The sequence below is a fragment of the Paroedura picta genome, chromosome 15 (genome assembly GCF_049243985.1).
Source record: "Paroedura picta isolate Pp20150507F chromosome 15, Ppicta_v3.0, whole genome shotgun sequence".
In the NCBI taxonomy this organism is placed as follows: domain Eukaryota; kingdom Metazoa; phylum Chordata; class Lepidosauria; order Squamata; family Gekkonidae; genus Paroedura; species Paroedura picta.
The window spans coordinates 31,307,345-31,327,207 of record NC_135383.1 but is presented as its reverse complement, the minus strand read 5'-3'; the positions used below and the strand labels follow the sequence as shown (position 1 = coordinate 31,327,207).

At 54.6% G+C, this 19,863-nt stretch overlaps 1 protein-coding gene across 11 annotated transcripts in view; it reads right to left on the bottom strand.

Moving 5' to 3' along the window:
• The window catches only part of RAP1GAP2 (RAP1 GTPase activating protein 2), a 189,445-nt gene that overhangs the window by 88,384 nt on the left and 81,198 nt on the right, over nucleotides 1–19,863 (bottom strand). For 5 of the 11 annotated variants that reach the window (XM_077312243.1, XM_077312254.1, XM_077312255.1 and 2 more), the window contains exons 1-2: nucleotides 17,827–17,981; nucleotides 1,124–1,208 (exon numbers count right to left, since the gene is read on the bottom strand). In XM_077312243.1, the coding sequence (XP_077168358.1) occupies nucleotides 1,124–1,208; nucleotides 17,827–17,954 (213 nt within the window). In that variant the 5' untranslated portion in view covers nucleotides 17,955–17,981. Of the gene's footprint in view, nucleotides 1–1,123; nucleotides 1,209–17,826; nucleotides 17,982–18,173; nucleotides 18,291–19,863 lie in introns of those variants that run through there. The other 6 variants (XM_077312245.1, XM_077312246.1, XM_077312248.1 and 3 more) reach the window with 2 other exon arrangements.

The window sequence follows — 19,863 nt, the reverse complement described above, 5'->3', positions numbered from 1 at the left end:
GGGTTCCTTGGCTGTCATTTGCAGAGAGTCGGGACAGAGGAATGCTGCTAGCAGCTGACTAGGTGAGTCTAGGGGAGCTTTTACTGCCTGGAGAACGACTGCAGTTGAAGGGAGCACAGAAATGACAGCGTGGGGCAGTGACTTAGAGCAGTGCCAATTTTCTGGAGAGCTGAGTTCGATGTCCCACTATTCCCTCACATGCAGCCAGCTGATGGGCCTTGGCCTAGTCACAGTTCTCTTAAGGGCTGTTTTCACTGAGCAGTTCTCTTAGAGCTCTCTCCGCCTCCCCTGGGGAAGGTGATTGTTGTGAGAAGCAGGGTGCCAAAAGCAGCTCTTCTTCTTATGCATCTCTGTCATCTCTGACTGGCACCACTTCTCCTGGGGCTCAGTCACATGAAGGATCTTCCTTGTCCTGCTAGAATAATGGTTTATTTTGGTCGGTTTGCATTGTAACCCTAGAAATGCCTGCACTTGCCCCTGCCCATCTCTCTGCTTACTGCACTTCAGCACGCCAGGCGGGTCTGCTCCACGGCAGTCGGCCTAGCTCAGTCCTGCCTCCCCTCCCAGAGTCTCAGGCGGTGGAAGGTCTTTCCTGCCATCACAGCCCCCAGGTCTGCTTCCTCACTCGCCCGAGGAGTCCTGGAAAGGCACCTCTTGCCTGGCCCTGCTGCCTGCGGCAAGCCGAGGAAGCGTGTGTTTTCCTTGCCAGTGTGACGGGGGGCATGGGCTGAGGGCAAGGAGGGAGGCATCGTCCCAGAGAAATGAGCCTCAGGCATGCTCAGCACACCTGCCCAGCCACAGACGGGGACCAGGCACGACAGCCCCTGGGTCTGATCCAGCAAGGTCACGGCTATGGCGACTCACCAATTCCAGTGGTGTGCTGCTCCTGGCCCTGATGCTGCTTCTGGCCTTGGTGGTGCCGTGCCTGCCTGTTGGCTTTGCGCATCCCCCCCCCCCCGCCCCCAGTCTTTCAAATCATGGAGACTAGCCTCTTGAAAGCCAAGGCAAAGCAGGACATAAGTACAGCAGGGGGTAGAAGCAGCCTTTAAAATGTGCCTTTGAAAATGGCCCCCATCACAGGATCAGATGAGGCGGGATTTCTAGCCGGCCAGAAGCCGCTTACCTTCATGCTGGGCGGGGCTGTGAGCGGTGGAGACGGCGGTCTCTCGGGGGCTGTGGCGTCCGTGTTGCTCAACATCTCCTGCTTCCTGGAAAACAGGGGGTCAACTTTAGATGTTTCTCTACAGCTAGTTAAAGGACGCTGAAGAAAGGGAGAACAAGGAACCTTCCTGGAACCTTCCTGGAACCGGGCCAGAGGAAAGGGGACAAAGCAGCCGGGACCACGGTCACAATTCCAGGCCGGGGGGGGGAGGGGCTGCAGCAAAACCGAACAGGAGCTAAGAAATCCAGTGGACCCGTCTCTGTGAGGCTCTTGGGCCACCAGCGCAGGGAGAGCCATTCTGGCTCCTGCTTAGCCCAATTCCAGCCCCCTAAAGAAACAACGGAAGGTTTTTCCCAGGGACCTCCCAGGTATACCAGGTGTGTGTTGCAGGTAAAATTAATCTCAGGCTGTTTTCCCAGTGGGAGAGTGGAGAGTTAAGGACACCAGGTTTCTATGGCAGCAGCCTGGCAACAAGACTCACACACAGACTATTCCACATTTTGCCATTTGGCCTTATCGGTGTTTGCTCATCTATTTCTCTGGGCCACAGGGAAATGCAGCTCACAGGGACACCAGATCACCCTCGCTGGCTTCTGAAGAAGCCCCTCCTGGTTATCCGGGCCTGGCAGACAGAGCACTAAAGACCCCGACCCCGAGAAGACATATTCTGTTTGAGGCCATGTACAATTCCTTCAGCTTTATCCTTTCTTTTCCTCTGCACTTCACACGCATATGTCCATGGGGGGTTGGGGGGGGGGCATGGTGACACTGCTGAGCATGTGGCTGTAGCAGGATTCTCCTTCTGCCTCTCTCTGCAGAAGCACCTGGGCGGGGGGGGGGGGCGCACAGACAGCACAGGAAGACGTGCAGGGCACTCAGTCAGTGTCTTTCCCCAGTGTCTCCTCAATGCAGACCTGAAATGCACACACATGAAGATCTAAGATAGTGTGTTTCAGAAATATTTCTGCCAAATTCAGACCTGGATTACGGGGAGGGCATGCTTCCATTATTCTGAATCTTCTGAACCCTTGTTAACATTTTGAGGGAAACTTTTTCTGCATCCAAAGATTTGGGCTCCTTCTCCCAATCTTCCCCCTTCCCCCTACAGGCAGCAGGACCACAGTGGAGGGCAAGGAGAAAGGCGAACCTGACTGCTGTGAATGTGGCCAGGCTAGTGATCCCAAGGAGGACTGAGCAGACGTGGTCCGAAGACGGCCCAGACACCAACGGACTCTAACCTCGTGCTTCAAGGATCCCCACTGCAGGATCCAATCAGTTTGAATCACTCCATGGGATCTGGCCAATGGCGTGAGGCCACTGAGTTCACTAGTGCGGATCCCTGCCATCCGAGGAGACACCATCTGCCAGCAGAGAAATCATGCAGGAAAGGGACCCACTGAGCGGGCCTGGAGGGCAGAGTCAGTGAAGCAGAGTCAGCAGGGCCAATAAGGGCTGTCTGGGACCTTTGATCTAAGCCAGCCAGCCAATTGAGAGCCTTACATTCAGGATGTGGGGTGTCATTGGTTTGCTGCCCTGTGTGCCTGTGGCCTGGTGTCATTTGAATTGGCCCAAGACCTCACAGCCCCAGAAAGCCTTGACACCATCTCCTGTGACAAGCTCATCAAGAAGCTCAAGGAATACCTGAGCCAGAAGCCCAGCGTCACGGACACTCATCACACTCTCTACAAGCATGTCCAGCGGGATGGTCAGTCAGTGGCCGGACCTGCGGCCGACCTCTGAAGCACTCCTGGCTTTGCAACTTCCGCAACACGGAAGAGACGCTGCGAGACCAGCTGGTCTGTGGCCTCCGGACCAAGTGCCGCCTCCTCCGTGCCGCCTCCTCACCACGAAGGACCCGAACTTCCCGACAGTGTGGGAGGAAGCCCTGTCCACCAAGGTTTGTGATCACAGCGATTGTGCACCACGGGCGTTCCTGCAAGAGCTCACAGCGTAGCCCTGTCTGCAACTGCCGATGGTCTCCTCATCTAGCAACAACCGTCACGACCGTCTACTGCGCTGCCTCTACAACTGTTCAGCACAAGATCAAGATCGAAGGCCCGCCCCGCAAGACAGAGCTTGGCGCTGGGTCCATCATCTCAAACGCCACGCTTCAATGACTGTGCCCAAACGGGAGCCCACCATCGCCCATCATGATGAAGGACTTTCAAGGCTGGAGGGTCCTGGGCATCAGAGACTTGCATGTTCCTTACAAGACCTTCTCCGGCCCCCTGCAGCTGGTCATGGCCGAGGGGAGGGGTACCACTCTCCTCAGCCTCAAATGACTGAAGCCCCTTGGGGTTTTCATCACGCACATCAGTCGGCTCCAGTCGATTGCCCTCACAAATGTCTGCACACAGAGTTCCCCGCCACCTTCGAAAAGTCTCTTGGACGCTACACCGACCCACCGACCCTGTAAAGGCTTTGTGGGAGGAGTTAGGGTGGGCTCGGTCCGGGATGAGGAAGGGTGCCGATTGGCCCCTTCCTCCGGACAGACCATCGGCCGGGCCAATCGGCAGACGCAAAGCGCCTGCCGCTTAGCCCGGCCGATTCCCGCCCTGCTGACAAGGAAGCCCCCTGGCGGGGGCTCCCTTGCCAGCGGCCTGCGCGGCTCGCAGTTGCTCCCTTGTCGGCAGGGCGGGAATTGGCCCAGCCGATGGTCTGTCCAGAGGAAGGGGCCAATCGGCACCCTTCCTCATCCTGGACAGAGCCCGCCCTAACTCCTCCCCCTAAGCCCTTACAGCATTATTCAGTCCGCGGCGCCTGTGGCGGCGCGGGCTGTGTAAAGATGATGATGATGATGATGATGATGATGATGATGATGATTATAAACTCATGATCTGTGTAGATTACAAATGCCCCCTAAACAAGTCTCTCCAGCAGATTTGTACCTGGTGCCAGTAAGCAGCCACCTCCTGGCACCCCTTGCAGGTGGCAAGGCCTCTGTGAAACTCCAGTCTCTGGAGGCCACGTTGGCCAAGGCCCTGATGATTGTGATGCACCAGAGTGTAGACGGCAGGGACTGAATCGACCTGGGATTGAAATAAAAGCTCCGTGCAGATTCAGCCCTGGTCTGTTGACCACACTCTTGATGGTGACTTGTGAGGTCACAGCACTGACCTCCCTGCCCTTATTGTTATAGGATTCTGGTGTCACTAGCCTGCTCCTTATTAGGTCCCAGCTCTGGAAAGCTCTTGTTTAAAATATCAAGGCAGAGTGAGGGAGATAGGGAATGCACCACTGATATCTGAACATAGCAGCAATGGTAGCCTTTTCTTTTGGTTTCTGTTTCTCTATCTGTATGCAAGAGGCTTGTATGGAGTCTGCCATGAAAACACTCCAAGGGTCAGACATGACTCGGTGCTTGCACAGGAGGGGATACCTTTACCTTTATGCAGGAGGCTAAGATGACAGTTACTCCTAAACAGTGGGAGATTTCTGCATTTGAATGTCACGCAAGAAACCACAGTTGGAACAAATCATAATTAATGTTCTATGTACAGATCACAATGCCCACCAACGCCCAGATTGCTGGGTAGCCTGCATTCAGCTGTCACATTAAATTATATTCTAAGCAAACAGTTCTTTCATTTGTGTATCTAGGTGCAAATTGCAATGATTATCTGCATCAAGAGGTTCCAGCCAGAATAATGTTGGCTCAGTATAACTTTGTACATGAGAGCCAGTTTGGTGTAGTGGTTAGGAGTGCAGACTTCTAATCTGGCATGCCAGGTTCGATTCTGCGCTCCCCCACATGCAGCCAGCTGGGTGACCTTGGGCTCGCCACGGCACTGATAAAACTATTCTGACCGGGCAGTGATATCAGCACTCTCTCAGCCTCACCCACCCCACAGGGTGTCTGTTGTGGGGAGAGGAATGGGAAGGCGACTGTAAGCCGCTTTGAGCCTCCTTCGGGTAGGGAAAAGCGGCATATAAGAACCAACTCTTCTTCTTCTTCTTCTTCTTCTTAGTACTGTTTTTAACACTTCTTTCTAATATCTGAAATTACTGAATAGCCTCTGTAATCAGATCTCCTAATACAGGGACTTCTTATGGCAGGAAAGGAAGAAGATAGGAAAGATAAACATTACAACCCCACCCACACAGATAACAGAATACTGCTGTGTTATCAGACTGATGTCATAGACCAGGGGTAGTCAAACTGCGGCCCTCCAGATGTCCATGGACTACAATTCCCAGGAGCCCCTGCCAGCGAATGCTGGCAGGGGCTCCTGGGAATTGTAGTCCATGGACATCTGGAGGGCCGCAGTTTGACTACCCCTGTCATAGACAATGATGGTTTCCGCACAGCGAATCTGCCCCTAGACAGCCTCTGGTTCCTGGTGAGTTTTAGAGACCCCTCCACATGACATCACCTGCATCCCGAGGCTGTCCCGGGGTCAGCTTGCGTTTTGCCCAGATTTGCCTCGGGATGAGGGAAATGGCAAGAAGTGAATTTGCCACTTTTTATCTCGCATCCCATCGGTGAGCAACTATTGAACAACCAGAGGCAAGCCCATATAGAACGGGAAAGGCGCGATAGTCTCTGCAGTGTTGTCCCGCCCTCACAACTGCCCCTCCTCTCCATTTGCTGCTCCAAGTAATTTCTTATTTAAAAATTGGTGCAGTCCACATTACAGCACGACCGCAAAGCTACATTGCCAAAGGCAAAATAAAATCTTCTGCAAACTGTCCACAGTCTTTTTGGGATTATGCCGCTAAAACACTGCCCCGTTTCTGTTTTCTGGAAGTGGGGAAGGAGCTGAGAAAGAGAGGTGATCAAGCATCCTTCTCCCGGTCTTACAGGGGTCTGATCGCTTTATTTTTAAGCCAAACATTTACAAAAAATTACTTTTTGGCCTCCAGTTACCATGTTTAGCATCTCAGAAATCCACTCAGGCATAAATAAAGTCCAAAAGAACACAAATCCCAAAAGAGGGGGGATGCTATATCGTTATGTCGTTTCTCGATAGCAATGCAGCAGTATTGATTTTTATTAAAACTGCATCAGTATTGCGGCATTACTGCATAGCAATGCGGAAGTGACTTTAAAAAAAAATTAATTTCGGGGCTCGGGGGGAATCGCTATGCTGTGATTGGTGGCTTGCTGTGATTGACAAGCCAAGGAGCCAAGGGAGAAGTTCGTTTTGCTTTCCCTTGCAGCATCGTCGGGAGACAAAAAGCCGAGAAAGTGCAGAGGGAAAACACAGGAGTCTTCTGTGAGGAGGGCTGCAGGCATGAGGTTTACCATCCCGCATTTGCATGCAGGAGGCCATGCACGTTTTATCCCTCCGTGCGGAAATGGTCAATGTAATAATGGCCCTGCTCTCCTCTAGGCCAGTGGTCTTAGGGTCCTGACCCCATTTGGGGTCACTGGGCCCCTTCCGCGGGGTTGCCAGGTTGCTGGCCAGAGCTCCCGGCTCCCAGCTCCTGGCTGCAGCCCTCCTTCGCCCCTCCTTCGCTGCCTGTCCCTGCCTCTCCTCCCGGCCTCCTCGTTTCCTGCTGCTGGCAGAGGCTGAGGGAGATGGTGGCAGTGGAGGCGGTGGACGGAGAGGAAAGTGCCCTGGAGACTGAGAGGTGTCCCCCCCCCCCACTTGTCCTCGCAGGACGGCAGAGGCGGGCGGAGGCGACGGAGCCACGGCCCTGGCCAGCTCCACACAAGCAGTCATAGTGAACGTCTCCCTGTTTCTCTCCCCCCCCCCCCCGCTCACCTTTGGACACTCACACTGATTTGGAAAGTGGGGGGAGGGAGAGCAGAGAAGGGTGCGAGATGCAGGCCCTTTTTGCAACCTGACCTCCTTTCGGGCTACAGGCAGAGCGAGGGAGCTCCCAGGCTGCTGTGGCCTGTCATGGGGCTGCCTCCATGCTAAGGAAGGAGTAGCCCTTGCGGGCGCCTGGGGCTGTTTTCCCAGGCTGCTCCTGGAGCTCTTGTCTATTTATTCTGACCGCATTTGAGGTTTTTACATTTTTATTTTGGGAAGGTGACTTGGGTGCAAGTGACACAGCCTCCTTGCCCCCCCCCTCCCCTCCCGCTCACCCTTTATTCACCCGGGGTCTCTGCCCAAGGGCAGGGGGGGAGGAAGGGTCCACGGAGCAGCGGTGGCTTGCCAGGCTCTTTGCAAGAGCTGCAACTCCTTGGCTGGAAGCAAACGAAGGGGCTACCTCCACGCCAGCTTGATGGTTGTGCTCCTGCGCACACACCTGTGTGCACATGCATACCATCTGTGCGCCCGTGCGCATGCCGCCTCCGCTGCCGCTGAAGTTGGGGTCACAATGGTTAAAAGGTTGAGAACTGCTGCTCTAAGCCAAAAGATCTTCCTGAGTGATAAGCGGAGCATCTGTTGCGCCATACACCGATCGCCTGGAAAGGCCATGAAGTCATTATCTGGTGAAGGTCAGCTTTTTCAGTTTGATTGCTTGCTTTTGGCTTTTGATGGCTATAAGCTACTGGAACTCATACTGCCTGCAGGGCCGGTGCTACCAGTAAGGCCAACCAGGCGGCCCCCCAAGACACAGGCCTCAGGGGGGGGGGCAGAACTGGCCTGAGGCTGGGGCACATGTCCTTGAAAAAATGCAACTGACTGTAAAAATTAAGATAAATACCGCAACAACTGCATGGAATATAATTAATTGTACAGACTTATACAACTGTTTTCCATATACAGGGCCCACTGCCCCCTCCCACTGGCAAGCAGTCCAGACCTCTAGCTCCATTCCCAGGCAACATGCTCCACCCTACACCTGCCTTAGCTTGGACTAAGTGGGTTTGTACTAACTGCAGGTCTGCCTTTTCCCTTGTTGTTGTTGTTGGTAGGTGCGAAGTCGTCTCCGACCCCATGGACAATGATCCTCAAGGCCTTCCTGTCCTCTACCATTCCCCTGAGTCCATTTAAGCTCACACCCACTGCTTCAGAATTCCCCGGAGTCCTCAATTCTTTGACGCTCAGCCTTCCTTATGGTCCAACTTTTGCAGCCATCATCAGGGATATTGGCTGATGGTGTTGACCATCTGGTGATGTCCATGTGTAGAGTCGTCTCTTGGGTTGTTGGAAAAGAGTGTTTGCTATGACCATTGTATTCTCTTGACAAAATTCTACCAGCCTGTGCCCTGCTTCATTTTGTACTCCAAGGCCAAACTTGCCTGCTATCCCGGTTATCTTTTGGCTTCCTACTTTAGCATTCCAATCCCCCATGATGATAAGCACAACATTTTTTGGTGTTGCTTCTAGAAGGTGTTGTAGGGCTTCATAGAACTGGTCAACTTCATCCTCTTCAGCAGCAGTGGTTGGGGCATAGACACGTATTACTGTGATGTTGAAAGGTTTGCCTTGGATTCGAACTGAGATCATTCTGTCATTTTGGGGCAAGAGTTGTTGGATGAGGTGAAGGAGATGGGGACCCTAGGGGGAAGTGACCATGTCCTCATAGAATTCCTTTTGAGATGGGGAGCCAAGGAAGCTTGTAGCCAGACGCGGATGTTGGATTTTCTTTAGGGCAAACTTTAATAAACGCAGAGACATGGTGAGTGTCATACCATGGACGAGAATGCTGGAAGGGAAGGGAGCATGTGAAGGGTGGGCGCTACTCAAACAAGAGCTATTGCATGCTCAATCAATGACTATCCCAGAAAGAAGAAAACACTGCAGGAGCTCTAAGAAGCCTATTTGGATGAACAGAGAACTTCAAGACGAACTAAGAAAGAAAAGGAAAATGTTCAGGAAATGGAGGGAAGGACAGAGCTCTAAAGAAGAGTACCTACAGGTTACTAGGCACTGTAGATCAATCATCAGAAAGGCCAAAGCTGAGAGTGAGCTATGACTGGCTAGGGAAGCCCACTATAACAAGAAAAGATTTTTCAGTTATGTGAGGAGCAAAAGTAAAGTAAAGGAGGCAATAGGCACACTGTTGGGTGCGGATGGACAAACTCTAACGGAGGATGCAGAGAAAGCAGAAAGGCTTAGTGCCTATTTTACATCTATTTTTTCCCACAGGTCAAAGTGTTTAGGCACATCTAGAGATGGCAGTAGCCAAGAGATACTGACTGGGTGGCAGGTTGACATGGACAGAGAGGTTGTCGAGAGGCATTTAGCTGCACTGGATGAGTTCAAATCCCTGGTCCGGATGAAATGCACCCGAGAGTGCTCAAAGAACTTTCCAGAGAACTTGCACAGCCCTTGTCCATCATCTTCGGGACCTCTTTAAGGACTGGAGATGTCCCGGAGGACTGGAAGAGAGCAAACGTTATTCCGATCTTCAAAAAAGGGAGGAAGGATGACCCGGGAAACTACAGACCAGTGAGTCTGACCTCTGTTATGGGGAAGATAATGGAGCAGATATTAAAGGGAGTGATCTGCAAACATCTGGAGGACAATTTGGTGATCCAAGGAAGTCAGCATGGATTTGTCTCCAACAGGTCCTGCCAGACCAACCTAGTTTCCTTTTTTGACCAAGTAACAGGTTTGCTGGATCGGGGAAATTCGGTTGTAATTTACTTGGATTTTAGTAAAGCTTTTGACAAGGTTCCCCATGATGTTCTGATGGAGAAATTGAAGGACTGCAATCTGGATTTTCAGATAGTCAGGTGGATAGGGAATTGGTTAGAGCAGCGGTCCGCAAACTTTTGCAGGCTGCGGACCGCTGCGCCGGGGTGTGGGGAGAGGGTGACCTGGGCCTCCGCACATGCGCGGTAGCCCTGGCGCAAACACGCATGCGCAGACTTGCATTGTGTGTGCGTTTGCGTTTGGCGGGGGCGCAAGTGCGCACATGCGGCAGTGCTGCGCATGCGTGCATGCCTGGACTTGCCGCGCAAGTCCTCGCATGCACATTTGCGCCACCGGCATGCCGGTTGCCGCAGCTCCCTCTCCCCGCCTTTCCAGGCCACTTCTCACTGCGGGGCGGTGGGTGGGAAGAGGGAGCTGCGGCCCAGGGGTTGGGGACCCCTGGGTTAGAGAACCGCACTCAAAGAGTTGTTGTCAATGGTGTTTCATCAGACTGGAGGGAGGTGAGTAGTGGGGTACCTCAGGGCTCGGGGCTCGGCCCGGAACTTTTTAACATATTTATTAATGATCTAGATGAGGGGGTTAAGAACTATATGAATAAATGGATGCAAAATTTAGGTTTTATAATTGTTTCCTTGGGTTGTGTCCATTGCCTTCTGCCTACAGAAGCATTTCCAAAAGAACACCTCTTGCTTGGCTTGTCCTTTAGCTCTTTCTGAGCTCAGCCATAGCCCCCTAGAAACATGGCTATAGTTTCCCTATAAGTTTAAGATCAGGCTAGGGAAAAGGCTTTTGAATTGAGGCTTTTGAACTCTGGTGCTGGAGAAGACTCTTGTGAGTCCCTTGGACTGCAAGGCGAGCAAACCGGTCAGTCCTAGAGGAGATCAGCCCTGACTGCTCTTTAGAAGGCCAGATCCTGAAGATGAAACTCAAATACTTTGGCCACCTCATGAGAAGGAAGGACTCCCTGGAGAAGAGCCTAATGCTGGGAGCGATCGAGGGCAAAAGAAGAAGGGGACGGCAGAGAATGAGGTGGCTGGATGGAGTCACTGAAGCAGTAGGTGCAAACTTAAATGGACTCCGGGGAATGGTAGAGGACAGGAAGGCCTGGAGGATCATTGTCCATGGGGTCGCGATGGGTCGGACACGACTTCGCACCTAACAACAACAACAACAACAAATGCAGATTAGTCACTGCATTGAAGAACAAAGTGGAGTTGGCAAAACTACAGGGGGCAGGGCTATGAACTGTTTCATGCGGAGAGCATTTTTTAAGGAGGAGGTGTAATTCCAGCCCCACCCAGAGGCTGCTGTCCACCCCAGGGGAGATTCTGTGGGATGCTGGGGAGAAATCTGGGGAGGCCTGTGTTGACACTGCACCGCTCTGAGCACCCTCCCTCCCCACAGGCCGCCAGAGCCAGAGCCAGCAGCCCCGAGAACACGTTGACCGACTGGTGGTTTTCTAAACATCTCTATTTTTTGTGATGTGCTGAAACTGTGGCCCCAGGCAAGCACTGAACAAGACCCTGCAATAATAGCACGGAAATCAGAATTTCAGTAGTGATAAATGTCAAGTTCTTCATTTAGCTAGGAAAAATCAAATGCATCACTCTAGGATGGGGGAAACCTGTCTTGGCAGTAGTCCGTGTGAAAAGGACCTGTGGGTCTTAGTAGACCCTCCATTGAACAGGGGTCAGCAGTGTGACTCGGTGGCTAAAAAGGCAAATGGGATTTGGGGCTGTATAACAAGAAAAATCCAGATCATGTGAGGTGATGTTTGTTTGTTTATTAGATTTCTTACCCACCACTCTCAGAGCTGATTCGAAGCTGGTTACAACAAAGATAAAAGCCCACTACATAAAAGCACAAAAAACATAAAACCCAAATCCCAACCACTCCAGTGACGAGATAAATAAAACCCCCTCTTCCAGCTCCCATGACTGCCCCTCCCTCATGCCTCAGGGCCTCAAACCCCGATTGTTCTAGACGTTTGTTCTAGATGCCGATTGTTCTAGACGTTGAGGGGTCTCTGCGCTCTCCCACGCCCTCGCCTCAACCCAAGACCTGGCGGAAGAGCCCTGGAACCTCTGCCTGAACCTGCAGGGCCCTCAGCTCTCCCGGGAGCTCATTCCATCAGGTCAAGGCCAAGACTGAAAAGGCCCTGGCCCGGGTCGAGGCTAGGTGGACCTCTCAAGAACCAGGAATCACCGATCATATGACCACTTTGGTAAGGCCTCACTTGAAGTACTGGGTTGAGTTTTGGGCACCACAACAGAAAAAACATGTAGAAGAAGAGTCGGTTCTTATGTGCCCAAAGGAGTCTCAAAGTGGCTTCTAGGCGCCTTCCCTTTCCTCTCCCCTCTACAGTCACCCTGTGAGGTCAGTGAGGCAGAGGGAGCCCTGAGATCACTGAAGAAGATTTGATTCTTATATGCTTCTTTTCTCTACCCAAAAAGTCTCAAAGTGCTTTACAGTCACCTTCCCTTTCCTCTCCCTACAACAGACACCCTGCAAGGGAGGGGAGGCTGAGAAAGCCCTGAGATTACTGAAGAAGAAGAAGAGTTGGTTCTTATATGCCACTTTTCTCTACCCGAAGGAGTCTCAAAGTGGCTTACAGTAACCTTCCCTTTCCTCTCCCCACAACAGACACCCTGTGAGGTGGGTGAGGCTGAGAGAGCCCTGAGATTCCTGCTCGGTCAGAACAGCTTTGTGAGTGCTGTGGTGAGCCCAAGGTCACCCAGCTGGCTGCCTGGGGAGCAGCGAGGAATCAAACCCGGCTGAGCCGCCTGGTCTCTCTGCAGGGCTTCCTGCACATTTATCCCCAGCTAGCCCTGCAGGACGAACAGGGATCTCAACAGATCAACAGGCCTCCATGTGAGAGATCTTTTCCCGGAAAGGAGAGAAATTCAGCGTGTCTCGGGAGGGAAAGGGGTTTGCAGTCATCGGTCGCCTGGGTGGCTCATCGGAACAGCAGGCCTGGCCTCCGGGAAGGGAGTCGTCCGCTGATGCAGCCCTGGACTTGCTGAAGGGGTGGCAGAGGAACCCAAAGGCAGCCTCCAGCCTCATTGTAAGAGTGCGTGCCAGGATTGCGTAGCAGCTAGGAGGCCAGACTAGGACCTGGGTGACCTTGGGCCAACCTTTCATTCTCAGTCTAACCTACTTGATCCTGCGTTGAGCAGGGGGTTGGACTAGATGGCCTGTATGGCCCCTTCCCACGCTAGGATTCTGTGATTCTGTGATACCTAACTCACAGGGTTGTTGTAAAGACAAAATAAGATGTGTCAAAACCATGCTTAATGCTTTTTCCAGTAACCTGGTTCCTGCTATTCGCATGCCTGGCCCACTATCTAAGGCTAAGGCCTCATCACCTCGCCTGGGATTCTGGCTCCTGTCCGGGGTATGTGTGAATGTAGCAAGCCTGGTGCCTAGGCCCCCTGCCTCCCACCGTGGTACACCTGGGCACTGCTACCTCTTCCCAGGGGCCTTGCGCATTGACAGAGATGCCAGGCGAAAGCTGGACTGCTTTGTCAACAAAGAATCTTTGTGCCTAAATCTTTGTCACTGAGAAATGGGCCGCGGGCAAGGGGGAGGGGAGGGGCAGTTCAGTCAGGATCTTTAGTGATCGCAAGGACCCCGTGATGCTAAGTTCGCTATTCCTTCGCTCGAGAGATTTTCCTCAAATGAAACCTGCTTATGGGGAGGAGTTGACAGACCCTCATAGAATGCCATCCTTCCTTGCTTGCAGAAAGCGTGGGGCAGATAGAGCACCTGGTCGGGAGAGCTGTTGACAGGCAAGAAACAATGATCAGTTTGTCTCCGTAGCCATTTCTCTCCAATCCCCAACAGTGGATCCACATACAGGATCCAACTTTGCCGCTTTAAAAGAAAGGAGTCTACAAGGCTCTCCCTTCAACCTGCCACTGGCAGCAAGACTGTCACCTGCCAGGAACGGAACTCCCTGCTCCAGCGCTTTCCCTGGTCCTGAACCTATTCCTGTATTGAGAGCCGGTTTGAGTCCTGCAGGGCAGTGGTCCCCAACCTTTCTGAGGCTGGGGACCGGCAGGGCATCAGGCCGCGCCCGCACGGACCTCGGCCGCGCATCAGGCCGCGCCCGCGCATCGGGCCGCGCATGCGCGATGCGCGGCCCGGCCCTGATTCCCTCTCCCCGCCCTCCCGCAGTAAGAAGCTTCCCGGGCCACAAGCTTCCGGCCTGGGAAGTTTTTTACTGCGGGGGGGCCGGGAGAGGGAGCCGCGGTCCGGCGCCATGGCCTTCGCAGCCCGGCGCCGGGCCACGGCCCGCAGGTTGGGGACCACTGCTGCAGGGGCCCCTTGAAGACCAACTAAGGTTTGTTCAAGGTGATGCTCTCTGTAGTTGCCTGTCTTTTGTCTTTTTCCAGCCTCCTTTCCGCATCTCCTGAGAAATACATTGAGGGACTGGAAATTAAGAAAAAAGAGTTATAACCATTATCTTGTCCTCAGTCAAGTTTTGGAGACAGTCAAGAGCCTTGGCAACCGATTAGAGCTCCAACCTGCTTGAAATCTGCAAATGGTTTGACTTTTCATCATATGTACAGGTGTCTGTAGACCTATGAGGCAGGACTGTAGCTTACAGTGTAATTGACAGATCCCATCTGCAGAATCCAGGCAGTTTAACCTGGAACTGACCAATAGCATGCAGTGGCAGGAAGATCCATTGTTTGCTATGTATATACAGTGGGGTTTTCAGAAGGGGGGGGGGTTGGTTTAGTTTCTGGAGTCCTAATAAAGAGCTCAGATGTAACTGAGCAGTGTCCATGTCCAGATGTAATGGAGCTCAGAGGTCCACGTCCACTGCTGTGGCAGGCAGAGGGGCTATTTCCAGCTTCATGCTGCTTAACTTCAGAGGGATGGAGGCTTCAGCCTGGCTCTGTCTCACAGGGTGTGTCTCCAATGTCCTCATGCTCAGAGCCTATTGGTCACCAAACAGATGTTACAAAATCATCACAAGGAAACTGTTCTGACAGGGATGAGTCAATGTTTTTCCTGTTCCAGTCAGTTCTGTCCCTTTTTGGTGGTCTTGTAGAATCACTTTCAATATTTTAGCATAGTATAAGATCCTCCAGAGAAAAGCTAGAAGAGATAAGAATGCCTTCTTAAATGAACAGTGCAAACAAATAGAAGAAAACAATAGAATGGAGAGGACCAGAGATCTTTTCAAGAAAATTGGAGATATGAAGAGAACGTTTCATGCATAGGTGGGTATGATAAGGGACCAAAATGGTAGGGACCTCACAGAAGCAGAAGAGATTAAACAAAGGTGGCAAATGTATACAGAAGATCTATACAAGAGCGAGCTTAACATCCCGGATGACCACAATGGGGTAGTTACTGACCTGGAGCCAGACATCCTGGAATGTGAAGTCAAATGTGCCTTAGGAAGTCTGAGCAACAATAAAGCTAGTGGTGGTGACAGCATTCCAGTTGAACTATTCAAAATCTTAAAGGACGATGCAGTAAAAGTGCTACACTCAATATGCCAGCAAATTTGGAAAATTCAACAATGGCCACAGGATTGGAAAAGGTCAGTTTACATTCCAATCCCAAAGAAGGGCAATGCCAAAGAATGTTCAAACTACTGCACCATTGCACTCATTTCTCATGCTAGCAAAATTATGCTCAAGATTCTACAAGCTAGGATCCAGCAATTTGTGGGCCGAGAACTTCCAGAAGTACAGGCAGGATTTCGAAGAGGCAGAGGAACTAGAGATCAAATTGCCAACATACGCTGGATCATGGAGAAAGCTAGGGAGTTCCAGAAGAACATCTACTTCTGCTTCATTGACTATGCTAAAGCCTTTGATTGTGTGGAGCACAACAGATTGTGGCAAGTTCTTAAAGAGATGGGAATACCAGAGCATCTTATTTGTCTCTTGAGAAATGTATATGCAGGTCAAGAAGCAACAGTGAGAATTGAACATGGAATCACTGATTGGTTCAAAATTGAGAAAGGAGTTCGGCAGGGCTGTATGGTGTCGCCTTGCCTATTTAACTTGTATGCGGAGCACATCACGAGAAAGGCAGGATTAGAGGAGTCACAAATTGGGATCAGGATTGCAGGGAGATATATCAACAACCTTAGATATGCAGATGATAATATAATATGCAGATGATAATAATATAATTAAAGGCCTGATGACTTCCTGGGCCTCACAATTTGAGGGCCAATAAATGCTCCTGCCTGTGTTGTCCTGCCGCCTGAGTGGCCAGCTGCCCAATGGCTGCCCACCCAATCAGGCTGCATCTCCTGCCCCTAACTGGCACATCCAACAACCTTTGCCCCAGACTACTGACAGATCTGGCAGTGCCTGGTGAGTGTGCTCCCAGGGGGAGCCAGGGGCCACTGCCTGCCACGTTCCGGGGGTTAAGGGGACCGTCCGTCATCTCAGCTGTTGGCCCAGGGCCCAGCTGCCGAACACCCCAAACATCAACTTGACTCTAAGGAGGGCCTGCACCGCCCATCCTCACCAGGCCTTGCCACCCTCACGGCCCCCTCCCATTGCTAGAGCCAGCCACGGGGCCCAGGGGGGAAGGGACTCCACTGTCTCCCACCTCTGGCCACATCCCCCTGCAAGATTTGCCGCCTGCCCGCCTACCCACTCGGCCTTCTTTGCCCCCCGTCCCCGTCAACCCCAAAGTGCCCAGTGAGGCTTTCTTGGCTGGTGGGGAGGCTGCCATCAGCCCTTTTCCCCACCCCACCTCCCCCAAGAGCGGGGCTTTTGGGCGCGGGGGAGATGTGGCAGCGCCCAGTCCATTCTCCCTCCACGCAAGCCACCAGAGCCCTGCTGAGGGCCACGATGTCTGCGGTGGGGCTTAAGGCGGGGGGGGGGGTGCAGCGGTCACCGGTCTTTCCTCCCTTTCAGGCAGGTCTGTCCCCGCTGATAGCCCCGCTGTGGCCCTCGCCAGGGCTCTTGCGGAGGGCGGGGATGTGGAGGGGCCATGAAGGAACACTGATGTTTGGGGCCCGGTCAGCAGCAGAGGTGACGGCGGTCCCCTCGACCCCTCGAACGTGCCGGGCAGCGGCCCATGGAACAGCATGTCACAACGGGTGCTCTCTGGGACCGCCCTCACCAGGCACCCGCCAGCTCCGTCAGCGGTCTAAGGCAGCCGAAGGCAACGGGCGCAAAGACTCCCAAAACCACGGCTGGGGTGCGCAGCCCCCTCCACACACCTTCTTCTGCAACTGTCTCCCAAAATTCCCCCTGACCCCACACTCCAGCCGTGCCCTGCAGTGCCCCTCTGTCTCATGGTACTTCTACGTGCATACAACCTGTTCCCGCATCGGATGGGCCAAGAGGCAAAGTCCCCCACTCCCCGAATGCAAGGATATAAATAAACCCAAAGGAGCCCCCACTTATAGCCCTTCCCCCCCCCCCAAGGCAACCTGCTCCCTGGAGCCCAGCATGGGAACAGCAGATTGACCTCCATGACCTGAAGAACCGACTTCCAGCCCTCGGCTTTTAAACAAATCTTGTCAATCTCCATTGGATGGAGAGGTCTGGGGAGCTCAAGAGCTCGCAGGCGGCTTTGCAATCGAAAGGCTCCAACAAGAGGAACCCACCGGATTCCTTTCTCATTTCTGGGAGAGCAGAGAAGGCCCGTGAAGGAGGTGGGCTTGCTCCAGCCACGGGGGAGTCCTGGAGGAGGAGACCTGGGGGGCCCGGGGGGGGGCGGCTCTCCAGGGGGATCTCCCACAGGCCTCCCGGGGCCCCTGCTGAGCTACGGATGGGGGAGCGGCCCGGGGCCAGGCTGGGCTCTGCCGGCACGAGGGGAGGGGCGGGGAGGGGAGGGGCGGGGGGCCGGTGGGCGTGGCCCGGCCCTGAGCCGCTCGAGGGGAGAAGCCGGGGTCTGCCGCTCGCTCCCCCTCCCCCCCTCCCCCCCCGGCGCTGGGGCCGCGGGGCACGCGAGAAGCACGTGACCACGAGGGCCAGGGGCGGCGACCCTCACTCTCCCCCCACCCAGCCAGACACCTGCTCGCCCGCGCCGCCCTCGAGGGGGTCTCCCCGAAGCAGCCCCCCCCGCGGCTTGGCCCCCCGCACAACCCCCCTGCGAGGTAGGGGCGGCGCCGAGTCCCCCGAAAGCCCCCCCCCCCCCGCCGCCGCCGCCGCCGCCGCCCTTCCGTCCCGGGCTTGCCTGAGGCGCCGTCGGCGGCGGGCGCGGTGCAGGAGGCGCAGGAGGAGCACGGCGGCCTGGAGCGCGGCGCGCTTGGCATGCCTCCCGCCCGGCACCGCCGCCGCCTCCACCGCCTCCGCCTCCGCCATGGCCCTTCTCCGCCCCGAGAGCCGCGCGAGGAAGCCCCGCGAGAGAGACGCCGGAGAGCTCCTGGAGCCGCGGGCTGAGGGAGCCCCAAGAGAACTGCGCTGCCCCAACCGCCCCGGCGCGCCCAGAGGACACCGCCCCTCCTCCTCCTCCTCCTCCTGAGGCCCCTTTGCTGCCCCTCGGGGCCCCGAACGCCGGAAAGCAAAGCGTTATGAATGCACCTGAGGCGGGCGGGTGGGGCCCCAGGGGCCCGTGTCCCCCCCTCTCCCCCAGCGGTGGGGCGGGTGTTCTTTGGGGCCCCAGCTGCAGGCCACGGAGAGTCGCTCCCCCACAAAGGTTGGAGACACACTTCTCTTGGAGGCTTCAGGATGCTCGGGGCGGATCCTGTGTTGAGCAGGGGGCTGGACTAGATGGCCTGCATGGCCCCTTCCCACTCTAGGATTCTGTGATCTTGCAGGCCCTGCGGGACCAACCCCGCTCCGGCAGAGCCCCTTCTCCCCTCGGAGTTGGATGGGTCCATAGAGGCCATCTGGTCCAACCCCCTGCTCAACGCAGGATCCGCCCAAAGCATCCAAGAAAAGTGCGCCAGGCAGGGGCCGGGGCCAAAAAGCCCTTGGCCCCAGGGGAGGCCCCTTTCCTCTCTTGGGTCGGACATCCTGAGCAGATGTTGATCACCCAGATCCGGGGGGGGGGAGACTGTTTAGAGCAGGGGTAGTCAAACTGCGGCCCTCCAGATGTCCATGGACTACAATTCCCATGAGCCCCTGCCAACAAATGCTGGTTTAGAGCTTTGAGGATAGCTTAGAGCTCCAGGGCCTGGCCTCCAACCAGGAGCCAACGCAGCCAGTATTACCTGTGCCTCCCTTGCGTGCCAGTCAGGATTTGAGCAGCCACATTTTGAACCCCCCGGAGTTTCCGGAGCAGTCTCCAGGGCAGCCCTGTGCAGAGCAAGTCGCAGAAGTCCAGTCTAGTCGCTCTGGCTAGGAAAGATGGCGGCTGCATCACCTGGTGCACATGGGAGTTTGCCAGGTGGCCTGTCTGCTATTGGCCCTCCGGGGACAAGGAGGGACCCCAGCCTTTGACGGAGGGGCCGATGCTGACTGGACCCCCTGCCTCTCCGCATGCCGGCCCAGCCAGAGGACCTTAGCGGCCTTCGACTTCAACCGACTCGCGTGAGCCAGCCCACCACGGCTGCCGGGGGGGAGGGGGGCGTCAGATGGCTGTCTGTCAACAGAAATGCTTGCCACGCTTTGAGCTTGGTGCTGCAGCTGGACCAGGCCTGTGGGGAGCGCCCTGACGCCCAGCTTGCTTTCACAGAACCAGGGTCCACGGACAGCATCGGGGGGGGGGGGGGGAGGATTTTCTGTGGCCCTTCCTTGCCCAGCGATGAATGATCCTCTTCTCAAGCTGTAGACAGGAAGAGCTTCCAAGTCCCTCACCGACACATATGTGGATCCAGAGCCTGTCAGCAGGTCTCAGCGCCTGCTGCTCTGCTGCCAAATGCCAGGCAGCTTATTGCCTGCTCTGACTGGCAGCGGCGCTCTCTTCATTTGCTCTCCTGAGCATTATTTGTCAGGAAGATCACTAAGGAACATGAATCGCTCATGAGCAATGTTCAGCAACCGCAGAGACTTCGGAGCTGCTGGACGCTGGACGGGGCAGACCACTTAGGACTGACCCCGTCCCCCACCACAGAGGCCCAGACCTTCCCAGCCCCCTGGGCTCGCCTGCAGCCGCAGTGGATTGGGGCCACAGACAGTCTTGGCTGAGAGGTCATTTGGGAGGAGGAGGTGGGAGGGGAACCAGAGACATCAGGAGATAGGGAAGCCAGGCTATGCAGCCAGAGAGAGACAGAAATGATATCCCATGGGAATAATAGGGGCAGCCCTGCTTTGGGGGGAAAGTGTGCCC